Source organism: Lactuca virosa, chromosome 3 (genome assembly GCF_052849685.1).
Source record: "Lactuca virosa cultivar CGN04683 chromosome 3, Lactuca_virosa_CGN04683_v6, whole genome shotgun sequence".
Lineage (NCBI taxonomy): Eukaryota > Viridiplantae > Streptophyta > Magnoliopsida > Asterales > Asteraceae > Lactuca > Lactuca virosa.
In genome coordinates, this window is record NC_136428.1 from 337251271 (window position 1) to 337270116 (window position 18846).

At 40.0% G+C, this 18846-nt stretch overlaps 1 protein-coding gene across 1 annotated transcript; it reads left to right on the forward strand.

Annotated features, from left to right (window-relative positions):
- The first annotated feature begins 14006 nt into the window (after window positions 1–14006).
- On the forward strand, window positions 14007–18326 carry HY2 (phytochromobilin:ferredoxin oxidoreductase, chloroplast / phytochromobilin synthase (HY2)). The gene is made up of 8 exons (XM_079086667.1): window positions 14007–14396; window positions 15419–15538; window positions 15794–15888; window positions 16035–16128; window positions 16400–16531; window positions 16640–16744; window positions 17645–17695; window positions 17806–18326. Exons 1-8 carry the CDS (start codon window positions 14205–14207, stop codon window positions 17989–17991), a joined length of 975 nt encoding a protein of 324 aa, XP_078942793.1. The 5' UTR covers window positions 14007–14204; the 3' UTR covers window positions 17992–18326.
- Window positions 18327–18846: the final 520 nt, after the last annotated feature.

An 18846-nucleotide genomic window follows, 5' to 3' on the forward strand; every position in this document is an offset into this window, starting at 1 on the left:
TGGTATCAGAGCCCTTGTTTATAGCGAACTAGTATACCGAACCTTACGTGGTATACAGCTATAAACACTAAGGGGCCTAAGTGCTCTACACCAAAAGTATACTTTCAAAAATATAAGTATTTTATTAAAGGTATACGAGCATGCATATATAACAAAATTCGTGTCACTAGTAGAACAGAACAAAAAGTATTTGGATGTTGGGACACTGCGGTCAAACCTGGGCAGTTATGTAATCATTTTTCGGGTGAATATAGCCTGATCAACTATATTCGTTCAAAGCATGACCAACATGTGCTTGGGAGTGACGGTGGTGTTACAGCAGGCCTAAAACTTACCAAAAACATTCACTACAAAATACTATAGGAGTATTTTGCTAGAGCCAAATTTAGTGAGGAGATTCATTCTCGGTGTTGCTACCTATTTGTTTCGTAGCGATAACTTAGTTACATTAGTAACCTTTCTTGCTTATCGCTTGGTAGAACACTTGTTTATCAGGATGAGATATTTTGTTTCATATATCTTGAGGACTTACCATCCTCTTCTTCCTGATTGTTTCTAGAAAAAGATACCTCCTCGACCAAGACCCATCAGAAGAAATGACAACACTCCGCCACCACCACCACCCCCATAGTTCAACCCCGTCATGTTTCAGGCAGCAGTTACAGCCGCCGTGTCAGCAGCAATGGCACAAGTGAATGCTGGTGGGGCTGGAGGTGGAACCGACCCTCAACGACAAAACGGAAGTCAGGGACATCAAAAGGAGTGTTCCTACAAGGACTTCATGACCGCGAAACCCAAGTCCTTTGACGGAAACGGAGGAGTCATCACTCTGACTTGATGGTTCGAGAAGATCGAATCCATCTTCGAAATTTGCGCCTGTTCCGAAGCCAACAAGGTGAAGTTCGCCGCATGCACCTTCACTGACAGAGCTTTGACCGGTGGAATGGTCGAGTCAAAACCCTAACCCTGCCAGTGGCTAATGCCATGGGTTGGGAAAGACTGAAGGAACTCATGCTGGCTGAATACTGCCCGAGGGGCTTGGTGCAAAAGTTGGAGCATAAACTTTGGAACTTGAAGATGAAGGGTTCTGACATTGCTGCTTACACTGCTAGATTCTGTGACCTGGCACTTCTCTGTCCGGGAATGGTCACCCCAGAAAGCAAGAAAATCGAGAGGTACATCTGGGGGCTGACACAACCCACCAAGGGAAATGTCTTGGCTGCTAGACCGACTACATTTGAGAGCGCCAAGGATCTGGCACAAATTCTGATCGATAATGGGATTGATCTAGACGAAGTGGCAGCTGTTTCTGAGCCACGGAAGGAAAGTGGTGGGAAGAAGAAGAAATCATGGAACAAACGCAAGGGTCAGTCTTCGCAGGAGCCCTCCAAGAAACAACAAACAGTGGCAGTTCATGCTGTTACTGCTCCTGCTGCTGCTCCAGCTACTGTTCCAACCACCCAAACTCCTACCGGTGTTTATGCTGGGAAACTACCTTTGTGCAACAAGTGTAACTTCCATCATCACGGACCCTGCCGTGAGTTGAGTTGAAACAGCTGTGGGAAGAACGGTCACACAGCTCGGTACTGCAAAGTGCCAGCCCAACCAACCAACCAGACTGTGGGAGCAGGTGCGGGTCAAGCTTGTTATGGATGTGGAGAGGTTGGGCATTTCAGGAGAAACTGCCCCAAGGCAACAACTGGTGGCAATACGGGGAGAGTTTTGGCGATGGGCCAGAATGAAGCGGTCGCTGATCCTACCGTTGTTACGGGTACGTTCCTCCTTGACAACTCGCATGCATGCATTCTTTTCGATTCTGGTGCGGAAAGGAGTTTTGTTAGCCATGCATTCAAACATCTAATCAAATGTCAATCCCAACCTTTAACTGAAACGTTCACCGTCGAGATGGCTAATAGAGAGAAAGAGAGCACGAACGACATATTCATAGGATGTACTCTTACCTTAGACAATCACTCCTGTCCCATTGATCTTATGTCGGTATCCATCAAGAGCTTCGATGTCATCATCGGCATGGACTGGTTAAGCCCCAATCGTGCTGATATCCTTTGTTTCGAGAAAGCTATCTGTCTCAATCTTCCCTCTGGTGAAATCCTCATGATTTACGGAGATAAGCTTAGCTCGAACCTTCGTATCATCTCGTGCATCAAGGCCCAGAAGTATCTGCCGAAGGAATGCCATGCATTCCTAGCTCACGTCGTTAATGAGACGCAAAAAGTTAAAGACCTCAGGAGTCTTACTGAAGTCTGCAATTTTCTTGATGTCTTCCCCGAAGACCTCCCAGCAATTCCTCCCGAGCGTCAAGTCGAGTTTCGTATCGACTTGATCCCCGGAGCTACTCCCGTAGCTAAGTCCCCTTATCGTTTAGCGCCGGCAGAAATGCAAGAGTTATCCAGCCAGCTCAATGAGCTGATCAGTAAGGGATTCATAAGACCGAGTTCCTCACCCTGGGGAGCTCCGATTTTATTTGTGAAAAAGAAAGATGGATCTTTTCGGATGTGCATTGACAACCGAGAACTGAACAAGCTGACAATCAAGAACCGCTATCCTTTACCCAGAATCGACGACCTTTTCGATCAGCTGCAAGGAGCCAGTTACTTTTCAAAGATAGATCTAAGATCAGGGTACCATCAGCTGCGAGTTCACGAGAGTGATGTGCCCAAGACAGCATTTCGAACTCGCTATGGACACTAAGAATTTGTAGTAATGCCCTTTGGTCTGACTAACGCACCGGCAGTATTCATGGACCTAATGAATCGGGTGTGCCGCCCTTTCCTAGACAAGTTCGTGATCGTGTTCATCGATGACATACTTGTCTATTCACGGAGTGAGAGTGATCATAAACACCACTTGAGACAGGTGTTGGAAACATTAAGGGCGGAAAAGCTATACGCAAAATTTTCAAAGTGCGAGTTCTGGATTAGGAAGGTAAATTTCCTTGGGCACGTGGTTAGAAAGGAAGGTATTCACGTAGACCCTTCCAAGATCAAAGCGATAGAGAATTGGTCTGCACCTAAGACACCCACAGAAATCCGGCAATTCTTGGGCCTCGCGTGCTATTATCGCAGGTTCATCCAGAACTTCTCCAGAATCGCTAAGCCCTTAACTACCCTGACACAGAAAGGTGTAACCTTTAGCTGGGGAGTAAAGCAAGACACTGCATTTCAAACATTGAAGCAGGCCCTGTGTAGCGCACCTATCTTGTCCCTGCCTGAAGGGACGGAAGACTTCGTGGTCTATTGCGATGCATCCAATTAGGGCCTAGGCTGTGTGCTCATGCAGCGAGGAAAGGTCATCGCCTATGCCTCGAGGCAGTTGAAAACACACGAGGTCAATTACACAACTCACGCTCTAGAGTTGGGAGCAGTGGTCTTTGCATTGAAAATCTGGAGACACTATCTCTATGGAACCAAGTGCACTATCTTCACCGACCATAAGAGCTTGCAGCACATCCTTGATCAGAAAGAGTTAAACATGAGACAGTGACGATGGGTAGAGCTACTCAATAACTACGAGTGCGAAATTCGCTACCATCCCGGTAAGCCCAATGTGGTAGCAGATGCCCTCAGCCGAAAGGATTACTCCGGGCAAAAGGTAAAGGCATTGACAATGACCGTTCATTCCCATCTATCCGCACAAATCAGGGAGGCTCAGCAGGAAGCCTTGAAACTAGAGAAAGTGGCGGATGAAGCATTGCGGGGAATGGACAAGAACTTAGAGGTTAAGGGAGACGGAGTGTACTATTTCATGAACCGGATCTGGACCCCAAAGTTTGGCGGGTACAGAGAGGTTGTCATGAATGAGGCTCACAAGACGAAATACTCCATTCACCCAGGTTCAGATAAGATGTATTTGGATCTCAAGCAGCTCTATTGGTGGCCAAACATGAAAGTAGAAATTGCAACCTTCGTGGGCAAGTGCTTGACTTGCGCCAAGGTGAAGGTGGAGTATCAGAAGCCCTCGGGTTTACTTCAGCAGCCAGAAATACCTGAGTGGAAGTGGGAAATGATAGCAATGGATTTTATCACCAAGTTACCTAGATCCCCGAGTGGGCACGACGCCATCTGGGTGATTGTCGATCGGTTGACTAAATCCGCCCACTTCCTGCCAATCAAAGAAAACTTCAAGATGGAGAGACTTACACGGATCTACATTCAAGAAATAGTTCGCCTTCATGGGGTACCTGTATCCATTATCTCTGACCGAGATAACAGGTTCACCTCAAGGTTCTGGCAATCGCTTCAGAAGGCACTTGGAACTAAGTTGGATATGAGCACAGCTTATCATCCTCGGACTAATGGACAAAGTGAGAGAACAATTCAGACATTGGAAGATATGTTGAGAGCCTGCGTCATCGACTTCGGCGCGTCGTGGGACACTCATCTTCCTTTGGTCGAATTTTCCTACAACAACAGCTACCATACCAGCATCAAGGCTGCGCCATTTGAAGCCCTCTATGGCCGCAAGTGCAGATCCCCTCTGTGCTGGGCTGAAGTGGGTCACACGCAGCTAGTCAAGGGTCAAGTCCCTGACAGCACTCTCACTGGTCCTAAGATTATCCGAGAGACGACTGAAAAGATCATGCAAATCCGAGAACGACTGAAAGCCTCACGAGATAGACAAAAGAGCTAAGCCGATAAGAGACGAAAACCCTTGGAATTCCAGGTCGGTGACCGCGTCCTTCTAAAGGTCTCGCCCTGGAAAGGCACGATACATTTCGGAAAACGTGGAAAGCTAAACCCAAGGTACATTGGACCATTCGAGATCCTTGCTACGTTCGGTCCCGTAGCATACAAACTCCAGTTACCACGAGAGCTCAACAACATCCATCTTGTCTTCCACGTGTCGAACCTAAAGAAGTGTCTGTCCGATGAGACACTTGTGATTCCTCTCGACGAGATCGAATTGGACGAGGGTTTACACTTCGTGGAAGAACCTGTCGAAATCATGGATCGGGAAGTCAAGCGTACGAAACAGAGTCGCATCCCGATAGTGAAGATCCGCTGGTATGCCAAGCGGGGTCCTGAATTCACTTGGGAGCGCGAGGACTCAATGAAGCAGAAGTATCCCCATCTCTTTCCAAGTTCATGACTGTGCTTTATTCTTGAATTTCGGGACGAAATTCCCTCTAACGGGGGGATGATGTGACAACCCGGAAACTTCAATCTTGTACACTTAGTCAATTCAATCAATATTCAACTTGTTTTGTTGATTTTTGATGCTATTTAAGGGTTCATTTAAGTGTTCTAAGCTTGTATATAACCAAGGTTGAGTTTAGGAATGAGTCAGAGTATGGAATAGTGAGAAAATCGGGCCATACACACCTCTAGGAGGAGTGTACGGCCGTACACATGGGTGTGCGGCCGCACACCCACTCCCTTGGCAGCACACTCACTTTTGGGCAGCACCCTTACCCCTATATAAAGGGTAGCCCCCTTCCTTTCATTCCTTTAGCACCTTGGCAGTACACAACATCATTTCCTCTCAAGTTTCTCCAACTTTGAACCTTCCCAAAGCTTCAAGAACGTGAGTACTTCTTCCTCTAGCTTACAATCCATGAAAGACCACTCTATCCAAGCTCTATGTGTGCAAAAACGACATGTTCTTCGTGTTTGGAAGTGATTGCGGCCGCACACCCACTTAGGGTGGCCGCACACCCTTAAAACACCCTCCAAAGTGAGAGTTTAGCTTCCATAATCGATGTAGACATGCCCCTAGCCTTGTTGCACCTTGGAATGGACAATTTGGGCATCATTTTGAGGGGTGTATGACCGCACACACCTGTGTACGGCCGCACACACCCTTGTGCGGCAGCACACTCCAAGTGTGCGACCATACACTCATTTTAGAGCCATAAGCCCACCTCTAGGACCCCTATCTTGCACTACAATTGAGTATAGACCTTGAACACTTCGTGGATGTGGGTATGGACCTTAAGAGCACTTCAAAGACACCACATTTCATGAGTGTGCGGCCGCACACCCATGGCCGCACACACACTACAAGTGGCCATACACCCCTATACTCAATCCTACAAGGTCCTATCACTTGGTGCAAGTAATTTCAAGTCCCTAGAGTGAATTCCAATGGTATTTAGTAGCGAAATACCTTCATTTGACTCGTTTATATGTCATTGCATGTTAATTAGGATCGAATTGTGTTCAAAGCTTCACTTGAACAACCGGCTCTTCGTATCGATCCTTCAATCAAACCACTTACCCGAGGTGAGTTCATACCCCACTTTCTCCGTGTTTTTAATGTTTTCAGGGTGAGAATACAAGCTAAATATAAATGTTTTCAAAACTCATGCAATTCTCATACTTTAACCCTTTTGTACTGTGTTGAGCATAAGGGACGTTTTCACTAAACTTGCATGGTTTTCCGGACTCGCTATTCACTACGTTTTACATGCAAACTATAATCGGTATAGTTTGGATTTTTTTTCTAAACATAACAAGTATAGAAACTTTCACTACTAAACGTATGCACTAAGACAGAAATAGTTTACAGTTTGCATCACTACTTTATCATGGTATTCATAACTGTAATTATCACTACGTACGGTATACATATGGATTTTCACTATGGTAGAACGCTACTACACTACATGTAAACTAGATTGTATGATACTGTGAGGCGCTACTTCACTACTGTACCCTTAGGTGTACATGGATAAATCCTATCATAGTATAACCAGAGTCTCCTGGAGGGAGAGCGTGAGATTTGTGAATAGATCTATTCGGGACTGACAATCCCACACCAATTATGCCATGGCTTCACATACAAAACACTTATACTTCATGATAAGCTTTAGCTAGTCACATGAGGAAGTATTTTCGCATATCACTACAGTTTTCAGTAACGAACATTCATGGTTTTATATGGAATCAATAACGCTGCATTTTCACTAAAGAAAATATCGGATTTTCTTGGAAACATACAGATATTCATGGTTTATTACAGAACTGATAACACTACGTTTTCACTAAAGAAGATATCGGATTTTCTTGAAACTATACAAATATTTTTGCTAGCTCATCAACAAGTTTTCATTATAAACTACGACTTATGAACTCACCAGCTTTATGCTGATATTTTCAAACGGCTTGTATTCTCAGGAAATCAGTAGACAGGTACCTGCTGGGTTTTTGAGGAGTTGGAGCATTAAGAGTTTAATGTTTATATTTATACAAACTATATGATGTTATTCAAACAAGTTTCTAACAATTTGCAAGTTGATGTAAACATTTTATTTAAGTATTCAATGTAATGGTTGCGTTGCTATAATTGCTATTATACATTGGTTGTGATGCTATACATGACATCCTCCACCCCAGAACGTTTCCGCCATTCTGATTTTGGGGTGTGACAGTTACCACTCTTGAAACTTCCGTAGCCTAGCTCAACTCCAAGATTAATACAAAGGTGTCCGTACTGGACTCCAAGCTTGACGCCATTCTCCAGTCCTCATCAAATCAGTCTGGACCCTCCGTTGCTGAAAGAGAAGCTCAATTAGATCAACTGATCTCCATCCGGCTCAAGCATTCGATCGAAGAAGTTGAAGCGAAGTATAATGCTTCAGTTGAGCACTATCTTGACACCATCACCACAATGCTCAAATTCCATGACGACTTGGTTGCTGCTACCAACGATCTTATCAAGCAGCCCCATGTTCACCATGAGAAACAGATTCAAAGGTTGGAGAATGAGATTAAAAAGAAGGACGAAATGAACCTAATCATCCAACAAGTTCTCATCAAATTGCTTCGATCCACTTGGAACCTTGTTGATGTTCTGAATCGCAAGTTTGATGAGATGCTTGCTATCCTTGGACATCTATTTGATCATCTCTCCTCCCAAGCACCCACTTCCGAAGCATATGATGCTCTTACTCGTCAACTCAACACCGGTATTCAAAAGGTGTTTACCAAGTTTGATGATCTAAAGGACTCATTGCTACTTGCACTGGTTTCGAAAGCCACCGATGCAAGAGGGGGAAAAGGTCCAAGTCAACCATGGAATCCTGCCTCGGTTTTTCAACTCCGAGATGAAGATCTTAATTTCGATGATGAAGTCCAAGTTGTTTCCGGATTTCTAAGAAACAACTCTGATGATGATGAAGACAGTGATGAAGAGAAATATGTCACCAAGGGAGTTTTGGCTATTGGAGCTCCTCGAAAGCTTTTTCCTAAGCAAATGACCGAGGAAGAGAAACAAATTTGGTCAGCAGTTTCGTGGCCATCTTCTTTACCGGATGTTCTTCAAAGAGGTATTCAAATGGCTAAGGCCAAATCCTTCCTCACTGCTCAAGCCGTCCGAGCCACTCCTTCCATGTTACCACCTATTCCGGAACCAAAAATCACTCCAATTGATGAAGGTTCTCCTCTCCGGACTCCAGATGACATTCCGGAAGAACCTCTTGCATCCTCCCCTCCCAAGGTCTCTGTGGATGAGAACATGCTGCATGTAATCTCAGTCCTAAACAAAAGCAAAGACAAAGGCAAGAAGCCTATCACGGAATCCGGACCTCCACCAAAGCGAGAACTTGGATGGTCTCAGGAAGAAATTAACAAGGCTTTAGAGGACAGCATCCGGATCCAAGTGCTCAAAGACAATCTTAATCCAATGCGTGGCATTTCTCCTCTCTTCCGTGAAGGCATTCTTAAGGATGTCGATTTAGTACACTTTATGTACTACGACATTCCTTCCGATGATTTTGAACAACTTGATCTTCCTCTCTCTCCTTTCAGCAAATTTTACATCAAGTTTGATCCTCTCCATCCCAATGAAAATCCAAAGGTCACCATCCGGGCAGAGCGCGAAAGGCTTAAAACTTTCTATGACAAGAATGCACTTCCTCTTAAGGAAGTATGGACGAGGAAGAAGATTACCAAAATTTATGGGTACAGAAGAAAGGTCCTCACCAAGTTTGACCTTAACTGTCCACTCTTCCGATACCATGTTATCAGAAACAAACCATCTTATCAAACCATCACTGATGTTGACTTCCCGTCGATGAATCCGAACGGCATTCTTACTTTAGCTTCTCACTTCCGAGGACTTCAAAAAGATGATATCAGTATGGGTGCTTACCATGCTGCTCTGAGCTTCCTCAAACACTATGTTGCAGAATTTTGTAGACGAGACTACGAGTTGGCTCATCTATTCGGAACCGAAGATTTTGTTGCCAAGATAGAGTATGTGCTTCCGGAAGCTGAACTGTTAGCCGAAGGCCCTATTGATGATCTGGTTCTAGGGTTTGTGTACAAGACCAAGAAGAAAAACAAGAAGGACTTTTTCCGAGTCCTTGACAAACACCTGGTTCCTACAAAAGCACTCAAAAAGTTCATCAGCCGTGCGACCAAAACTGAAGCTCCGGAACATATTAAAACAAAGTTTGTGAATCAGCTGTCATGGTATATTGAAGTCCGATAATGGTTGTTCAGAGCCTACACATTCATCAAGGAAGAAGCTATCTAGATGACTTGATTGCTAAGTTCACTTAGGGGAGATTGTTGGAACCTGAAAGTGAACCTTTAGCAATCCTAAGTCCCAATGTCATTCTGAAGTAAAGATTGGTCCGGAATCTGTTTATGTCCGAACTTGAAGATATGTTGGTGATAAGGAGATCGAGAGTGAAGGCATTCCGGAATGGATGTTTATGACCGGAATGTTTGTTGTTCCGAGATCAATATTTTTTCTTAGTGCATTTAATGTAATTTGTCTTTTGTTTGATTTAACATGTCATAGGACTTAGCTTTATTTGTCAAACACGGGTATTCAGAGTGTCAGGTGTGTAACTCTTTTATCCAGTCCTTTTATTGTAATTGGTTAGTACTATGTTTCATGTACTCCTATTTATAGGAGCTTTCAATGTTAAATCAACGACGGATCATTTCTCACTCACTTTTAGCAATATCCAGGTTACTTCATCTTTCTGAATATTCTCTCAAACATTCTTCTTGTTCTTCATTTATTATCTTTACCTTGATCTTTATTCTCATTCTTCATTTATGGCTTGCTTATTTGTTGAATGCATTAACTCAGACTTGACTGGTCTATCTAGGCTTGACTAGAACATTTATTAGTAAGCAGACATTGATCTTAAGCATTCACTCAAGGTTTGAGTTTTCAAACCTTGTCCCTACGCATCAGATCATTTTGTTCTCTCAAAAACAAAATCAGTGAAATTTCTATTGAGCATAGTCGTATAAGAAATCCAAAATCAGATCTGAAAACGAAGTATATAAAACATGTGCCCTTGTTCTTAATTTCAAACCAGACAGATGATAATGATAATACAAAATAGAGGAAGATAGGAACTTGAATCGAAGATAAAAGGGATGAATGAAGAGTGGGTGGGTAGTGGTAGTGGCGACAAAGGAGACGAAAAAGGCTTGTGGTGAAGGAGGGGAAACATTGTAGAGGGTGCAGGAGGCAATGATTTCTACTCGTGAGTGTGATGCTGACAAAAGATGAGATGATCGAGAAGATGAACATGATTAATTGGAAGATAGACGGAAAAGATAAGGGTGGTAGTAAGACCCATATTATTATTATTATTATTATTTGTTGTAAATAAAGAAAATAAAAAACTTAACGATATTAATAAGAGTAAACTAGTCTTTTTGTCTTTTTTTTAATGGATAGGGACATACACCGTAATTTGTTAAAACTACATGTAACACCCCAAAATTTAAGACTAAAAATTTCATTTTTAATTTAATAATTATAAAACCATTTGTCTGAAAACATCCATAGTGTCAACTCATATCAAAATCAATGTATCAATAGTCAAAACATATCATGATAAAACATCATCAGAGTACAACTCCCAAAGATCTCGTGTGCGAAAATCATGGTGTGATGTGCTGCAATCATGCCGACTCCTTTCTTTTTGAAGAAGAAGTACCTGAAACCAAAACTGAAAACCGTAAGCACAAATCTTAGTGAGTTCCCCCATTATACCATATAATAACATACTTCCAAACATATCTGGGTGCTGGCCTACCCCTTCGGTCTCTTTCAACCGGTAACCGTTAAGCATATCTGGGTGTTGGCCTACCCCTTCGGTCTCTTTCAACCGGTAACTTCCTAGCATATCTGGGTGATGGCCTACCCCTTCGGTCTCTTTCAACCGGTTACGAGGACTATTTCACCCCTACCACTGCCACATAGCATCCTAGCCTATAAACGCATAATCACATACTGCCTATCATATCTGGGTGCTGGCCTACCCCTTCGGTCCTTCGACCGGCTATGGGGACTATTTCACCCCTACCACTACCACTATCACCTATCATCATTGCATACTAGCACATAAAGCATAACAGATAGTGGCATACCAAACAATTATCACAAATACAATCATCTACCTATAAACAAGTACTAGTGGGCCGACATTGGTGCCTTCGACCCACTTCTACCGGGAAGGTAACTCACCTCGAATGCTGTAAAGTGGCTGAAAAATCTTCGGCTCTGAAATCAACCCAACTCAGTCCCTACACATAAAAGATTCCCTTAATTCCCCTTTCATACTCATAACCGCTTAAGGGTCACCTTTAGTCAAAGTCAACGTCAACATTCTGGTCAAAGTCAACATTTCGAGTTGACTCAACTCGCCGAGTTGGCCCTTCAACTCGCCGAGTTCCATAAATCATAAAACCCTGAAATCGCGATCCAACTCGTCGAGTTCTTTCATGAACTCGTCGAGTTCCTCCCTATTAACAAAATTGGGACTTCTCAAATCAACCCGTTGAGTCCATCCTTGAACTCGTCGAGTTCTTCCTTTTAACAGAATCGAGACACTTCGACCCAACTCGTCGAGTTGTTCAGTCTATTAAGCTTTCTTAATGTATTAAGCCATCATTTGTCGAATCTAAGTCCCATATTCCAGATCTGGGTCGGAAACACACCTAGGAGGGTAAAGTTTCCAACTTTACCCATGAAAACCCATCTTAGAAGAAATGAGTTCTAACCCTAACTCAAAATTGATTAGATCCAACTCCAAAAACTATCAAAACTTCAAGATAGACCATGAGGTCATAAATCTGGACTCTGGGGACGATTTGGTCACGTAAAGTTCCTATCTTTACTTGCATGCATGATCTACTTGTTGGGTTTTATGTACTATAACATCCTATGGTGCACATACAACCCTAATGCCCTGGATCTAAGTTTTCTCTAATTATACATGCAACAAAATCATCCAAAGCATGAAACATATAACTAGCATACAAATGAAGATACACAACATAAAAACTAGTTGGAAGATTACCTCTTTGTTGTAGCTTGTCGAACATGGCCTTTAAGAGCTTAGCACCCCAAGTGTGATGCCTCAAACAAGTCACAAACACCATGAACAAGTGGAAGATGATGAGAGAGAGGTTAGAAAGCTCAAAATCGGCTAGGGTTTAACCATAGGAGGCTTAGGGCCGATTTTAGCAAGCTAAGGGCTTTATTTATAGTTTGGAATTCCTAGGGTCTCAACTTGTAAACCCTAATTCACTTGGGCTTTTAATCCAGTAACTTATTAGCCTTATGGACTAACTCTTCATGGACTCTCACAAATATTTAGTCCATTCCTAATCAACATGGATCATTAGCCCAAACTATAAATATCACTGATTTACATAATCAGTCCTTGTAAATTTAATTAGTATCTTTTGATCACTAAATTAATTTCAAATTAATTCTTGATCAATACCAATTAAATAATATGATTTCTCAATTAATATATTATTCTTATAATATATAAATAAATCACAAATAACCTATTTCTCAAATATCCATCCTATCAAATTGTTCTGATGAAGGCAACCCGAAATGGACCATGTTGCTCTCGGGTCAAGTACATACCAATTATAGTTGTGGGCTTAGACACCTAATCCAACACTACTTGGCTCAAAAGACCAAAAAGATGGTCTAAAAGTTACATGGGACTCCCACGGCCATAAAGTTGGCACCTTTATGCCATGAAGTCCCCTCAAGACCCTAGATCTGAAGGGTTTTCCCACATGGGACGTCCAAATCCCCAAAAACCAACATACTTGGACCAAAACATGAAGAAAGCATTCTAAAACTAGATCTAAGCATGCTATAGACAAGGTAGGAGCTTTATACCTCAGATGAACCAGAAATGGAGCCCAACTTCTAGATCTACTCTCCTCCTACACGTCCTTGCTCCTTCTCCAAGTATCTTCTTCTTAAAATCACAAAGAATGCATAAAAGTTGGCTTAAAACTCTCAAAAGTGAATTAGGGTTTCGAGGCTAGGGTTTGGGACAATGGAGGCTGGAAATGAGGCCAGCTTATGGGGGTTAATGTGTTTAAATAGGGTGCAATAACCCTAAAAATTAGAGTTTCATTCTGGCAGCCTACTTGTCGAGTTGAGGCTACTCAACTCGTCGAGTAGACTTCTTAACCCGCGTCCCAATCCATCTCTACTCGACGAGTTTGGGGCCTCCAACTTGTCGAGTTTCTATACAAAAATGAATAAATTATGATTTTAAATACATATCAGAAACCGGACGTTACACTATAACGATGCAATCTATAAAAAATTTCGACAAAGGACCATAATTACAATTTTGAACAATAACGACTATCTCTAAAGTTTACTTTATTATTTACGGAAATTGTCAAAAAAATCCAAATATTTTCGGAAAAGTTACACCTTAATCCTAATTTTTTTTTTTTTTCGGAACATAAAAGTTCTGATTATTTCATTTTACAAGATAATATGTCATTTCCTGTTAAAAGAAAAAAATATATACTTTTTTGTTAATTTAAACCAAAATAAAATAATCAAAACGTTTATATTAAAAAAAAATTATGATGAAGTTGAAACTTTTTCAAAAATATTAAAAATTTCTACCACTTTCCTATTATTTATTGAAAAACAAACATCAATTTAATAAAATAAATCATATCCAAAAATAAAAATGACTGCTTGCTTACCGTGTAAAATGATTTTCTTAAAAAGGTAAAGTAAAACAGAAGACGCGACAACATTCACGAACCAGAGACTAGTGCAGCTACCTCCCAGTTTTCCTGCTTGCTGTCCACACACGGCCAACACATCACACAAATATGACGACGACAACCGACCTTTCGTGGAGAATTTTTCCGACCAGTAGCTGATAATTCTTCACCTGAAAAGCTTTCATTTTACACGCTCCTTCAACAATGGAGACCTTATCGTCGTCCAGTATCATCTCAACAGCCATTAAACCTTATCCATTGTTATCGAGGACCAAAAACACGAGATTCTCCTGTTCAATGAAAGTCGCATCATCCTTTTCCTACCAAAAATTCATTCAATATGCTTTGGATGAAACCAAACTCTCAACTTCAGACCTGATTCCTTCTTCGTTGCAGGTAATTATCGCTTTCGATTCCATTCTGAGACGCACGAATTGAATGCTGTTGATAGTTGCAATTGCAGTTTTTCACTGGTTTTTATTCGTTATGAACATAATCACTCAACGAGAATAGTGTATAATATTAATTAAGTGTCTGAAATTAGACTGATGAAGCACGTTCTTCGGAAAGGATATATTTCTTTTGTATTTTATGCTTAGACGAATTAGGTTTTTCTTTGAATCCTAATTTGAAGAAAAGAGTAATTTTATAGTGAGGAAAACAAGGATTCTACTTTGGACTATATGAACTTTAGAATCAAAGACAAATTTCACCACTATTTTAGGTTTATTTCACAATTTTATCATTTGCTTCTGGTTGCTTAAAGTCATGGTATACTTCAATAACATAATATTAAAGATTTAAAAAAAATTAGTTTTGCATTAGTCAAGTGTCATGTATACTTGGTAAAGTAGAACATGTGATTGCAAATCTCCTATATTATATGTTATATATACCATAAAATAAATAATTCCAGCAAAAATACCATTTGTTCCATTTAATAACAACAACAAAAGGAAATGACAGGTATTAATTTAATTGGCTTTAGTTGAGTATAATATGTACTTACATATCTTGTATATGACATGTTTTATGCACTAACAGTAGGATCAAAGTAGTTGTGACAACTCACAACTATACTGCAATATCAACAAAGTGTGGCCTTCAATTCAAAAAAGTATTTCACTGAGGCATTTTATCGAACACTTAACATCCATGTAAAATTATAAATTTGCTCAAAAAATATAAAAGCTTATGCAAATGAACATAAATGGAGTGTTGGAAATTGATAGAGAAAGAAAATAAGAAAAGAAGGCAATACATATCTTTCAGTTTATATCTGCTTCAGATTGTTGATGAACACTTCAATCACTCTGCTTCTACTATTGAAATCAGTTATCAGTTTTGTTATAATACACAAATAAATGAAAGTTCATGACTATTTTTTACATTTAGTCCCTTTTCATATTTCCTAACAGGAGGATTTCAGCACCTTGAAATCACTGGATGGGAAAACAGAGCTTAAGATGTGTTCCTTTCAAGCTCCCAAAATTAGGCTACTTCGCAGCCTTTCTATAGAAACAAGTGAGGGTATGCAGGTAAATTCCAAAGTGTTAAATGTAATAAATAACAATTTGTTTATTATTATAGCATTGTATTTTCATTTTTGATTATTACAACATTGTACTTTTAAAATCTACCTATCTATAGCAATGTCCCAAATACAGAGCAATTTTGAATGTTAAAATTTATTTTACTAAATTCAAAGCAAATCTAATCTATAAAGCTGGACTTTATATTTTATAATTCAATCTTTATCATGGATTACTTTATAGTTTCTACTCCACATGCAGGTGCTAGATTTTGCTGTATTCCCAGAAGCAGAATTTGACCTCCCAATCTTTTGTGCAAATTTTTTCACCTCTGCCAATATAAATATAGTTGTACTGTAAGTCTCTATTCTAAAATTTTATAAAACATGATTACATTTTTAATCTTTTTCTCCATGTTAATATGCATTGTTGGTTATTTATATGTCATTCATGGCATTTTTGTAAATATTTTTGGTTGTCACACGATCCTAATCACATACAGGGACCTCAATCCGTTGCATGATGTCATCAATGAAACACATTACAAAGAGAAGTATTATAAAAACTTGATTCCTCTTGGTGTCAAGTACTCTGAGGTGTGTTGACTTTCAGCTTCTTTAAGCTGTGTTTGTTACATTGGACTGGACAAACTTTCAGGGCTATTTTTTTTATCAGGAGGGCATTTTCGTCTTTTGCACATAGGAGAGATAGAGTGAGTCTCTGTCCCACTTTTTTAGGTAGGACAAAAAAATTACACTTTATGTCCTATCGACATCGGTGCCATGTCAATGCATGTGAAATGTAGTACAACCTGTTGTGTCATGTCATGTCTCAAACAGACCTTTAAAATTATCAGATTACATGCAGCTTTTGCCATGGGGGGGAAAACTCACTAGTGAATCGTTGAAATTCTTTTCACCGATCGTCATATGGACAAAGTTTTCTTCAAGCCAAGAAAACCACAATATATTGTTTTCCGCTTTCAAAGATTACTACAAGGTATCCACTGTGTGTGTGTGTTTTATCCCATAGTGTAAATAATGAAAACCACAATATTTGTTTATTATTGTTTTTTTGAGTTTTTAACTTATTATAATGAATTGTTAGGCATGGCTCAATTTGATGGATCATGCAATAGAGGAGACCGATCATTCTCAAATAAGCTTGAATCTTGAAGCACAACATCGGTATCTAACTTGGAGAGCCCAAAAGGTGTGTCATTTTTCTTATATTACTCCCTCCGTCTCAAAATTATTGTCCACAGACAAAAAACACATAGATTAAGAAAAGCAATCATTAGTTTTGTCTTTTTGAGTAAAATGATCCTCTTGCCCTTTTCTAAAACCAATGAGAAATGTGCGTTTGTAATTATTCAAGTTTACTTTATTAAATATTAGGGGTAATATGGTAAAAGTGTATATCTACTTTTGGTAGTGGACAATAATTTTGGGACAAACTAAAATAGTAAGGTGGACAATAATTTTGGCACGGAGGGAGTATATTTTAAAGCATATATTTGCTTATTATGGCTATGAAATGTTATAGATATATACACAATCTTGTGTTGTGTTTGTTATAAAAGATTGGACAATATTTCTAGGGCTATTTTCGATGACGAGGATGAGGAGGACATTCTTGTCTTTTGCACAAATGAGAGATCGAGTGTGAGTCTCTATCCCACCTTGTTCCACCTTTTTGTGTTGAGACAAAAATTTCAAATTTTGTCTCATTGAGATCAGTCCCAATCCAATGCATGCCAAATGCAGTGCAACCAAATTTTTCTTGTCCTGTCCTACGTGAAGCGGGGCGTTACGTCCCGTTTGTTAGCAGGACAGGAAAAAACATGACGTACTTGTACTGCCCTTGTCTTGCATTTGTATTGGGACTGATGTCAATGGGACAAAATCTGAAATATTTGTCTCAATGCTAAAAGGTGGAACAAGGCGGGATAGACACTCGCTCTTGATCTCTCGTTTGTACAAAAGACGTGAATGCCCTCCTCATCCTCGTTATCGAAAATAGCCCTAGAAATATTGTCCAGTCCCGTTTATCAATTGCACCCCAACATTTTACAACCGTGGTTTTTTATAATGTCCTTGTTGCTACAATTAGGATCCAGGTTTCCATGTTCTCAAACGATTAATCGGGGAGACTCATGCAAAGGTATCAATCTTCATTTACCCAACTCAATGTAAACTATTATGCTTCGACTTTTGAGGTCAATTTTTCGAAGGACTAGTTTGAGCTCTTTTTTTTTTCCAAATGATATGTAGGATGTGGTAAAGATGTTCCTCTTTAGTGGAGTTAACGATCTTGGGAACAAAACATTTCTCGATTACTTTCCCGAATATGCAAGCGAAGATGGGTCAATAATCGAAAAACGAAGCATCATTGGTAAGTCGTTTGAGAAACGGCCTTGGAATACCCGAGGGGTATTTATTGGTGATACTTTCGGATGAGAGTGAAAAAGTGTTCTAGGGCTATGTACGATAATGAGGACGAGGGTATTCATGTCTTTTGTACATACAGGAGATCGATAGTGAGTCACCATCCTACCTTGTTCCACCTTTTTAGGTGGAAAAAGAAAATTACAATTTTGTCACATTCACTCGAGTCTCAGTCCAATGCACACCAAACACAGCATGGAGCTGTGTTTGTATCGTGTCCTATGTAACAAACATGACATTTGCATCAATGTCACCTAACATAGTTGAGAATTTTTGTAATGATTTCTCGTGTTGAGAATTTAGGTTGTGATTGTGAATTATTCATGATTGGAAATACTTCATTTTCATCTTCCTTGTGAAAATAACTCATATTCATTTAAAAGCTTTCTATAGCTCTAATTATGTTCCAAATGAATAATTTGATCTCTCGACTCAAGTCAACTCATATCCTACTTGAAGACTCTGCTCAGATCCAACTCATGGTTTTTAAAGCTAACCTATGTCAAAACTTACAACCGTAATTTCTTGTGAGAATGGAGACGAACAAGTTGGTAATTCTAGAATTTACCAAACAAGGTAATTTACATAAAACATTTTAAATACACTCCTACCTTAATCTTACTAATATTCCTAATCGTTAGATTAAGGCAAGTGTCAAAATCAAAAGATGAGATTAAGAAAGAATTAATGGATTCTGCATATTTAAGAAATCAAATATACTCCTACCTTTTAATCCTATTAATTTTCCAACATCATCAAGTGGTAAACAAACACATTATAGAAACGTACTATGAATTTAAGCAACAAAAAAAATGTCGAGCACACTAAACAAACCCATAAACCACAATCATTATTTCATTACAACTT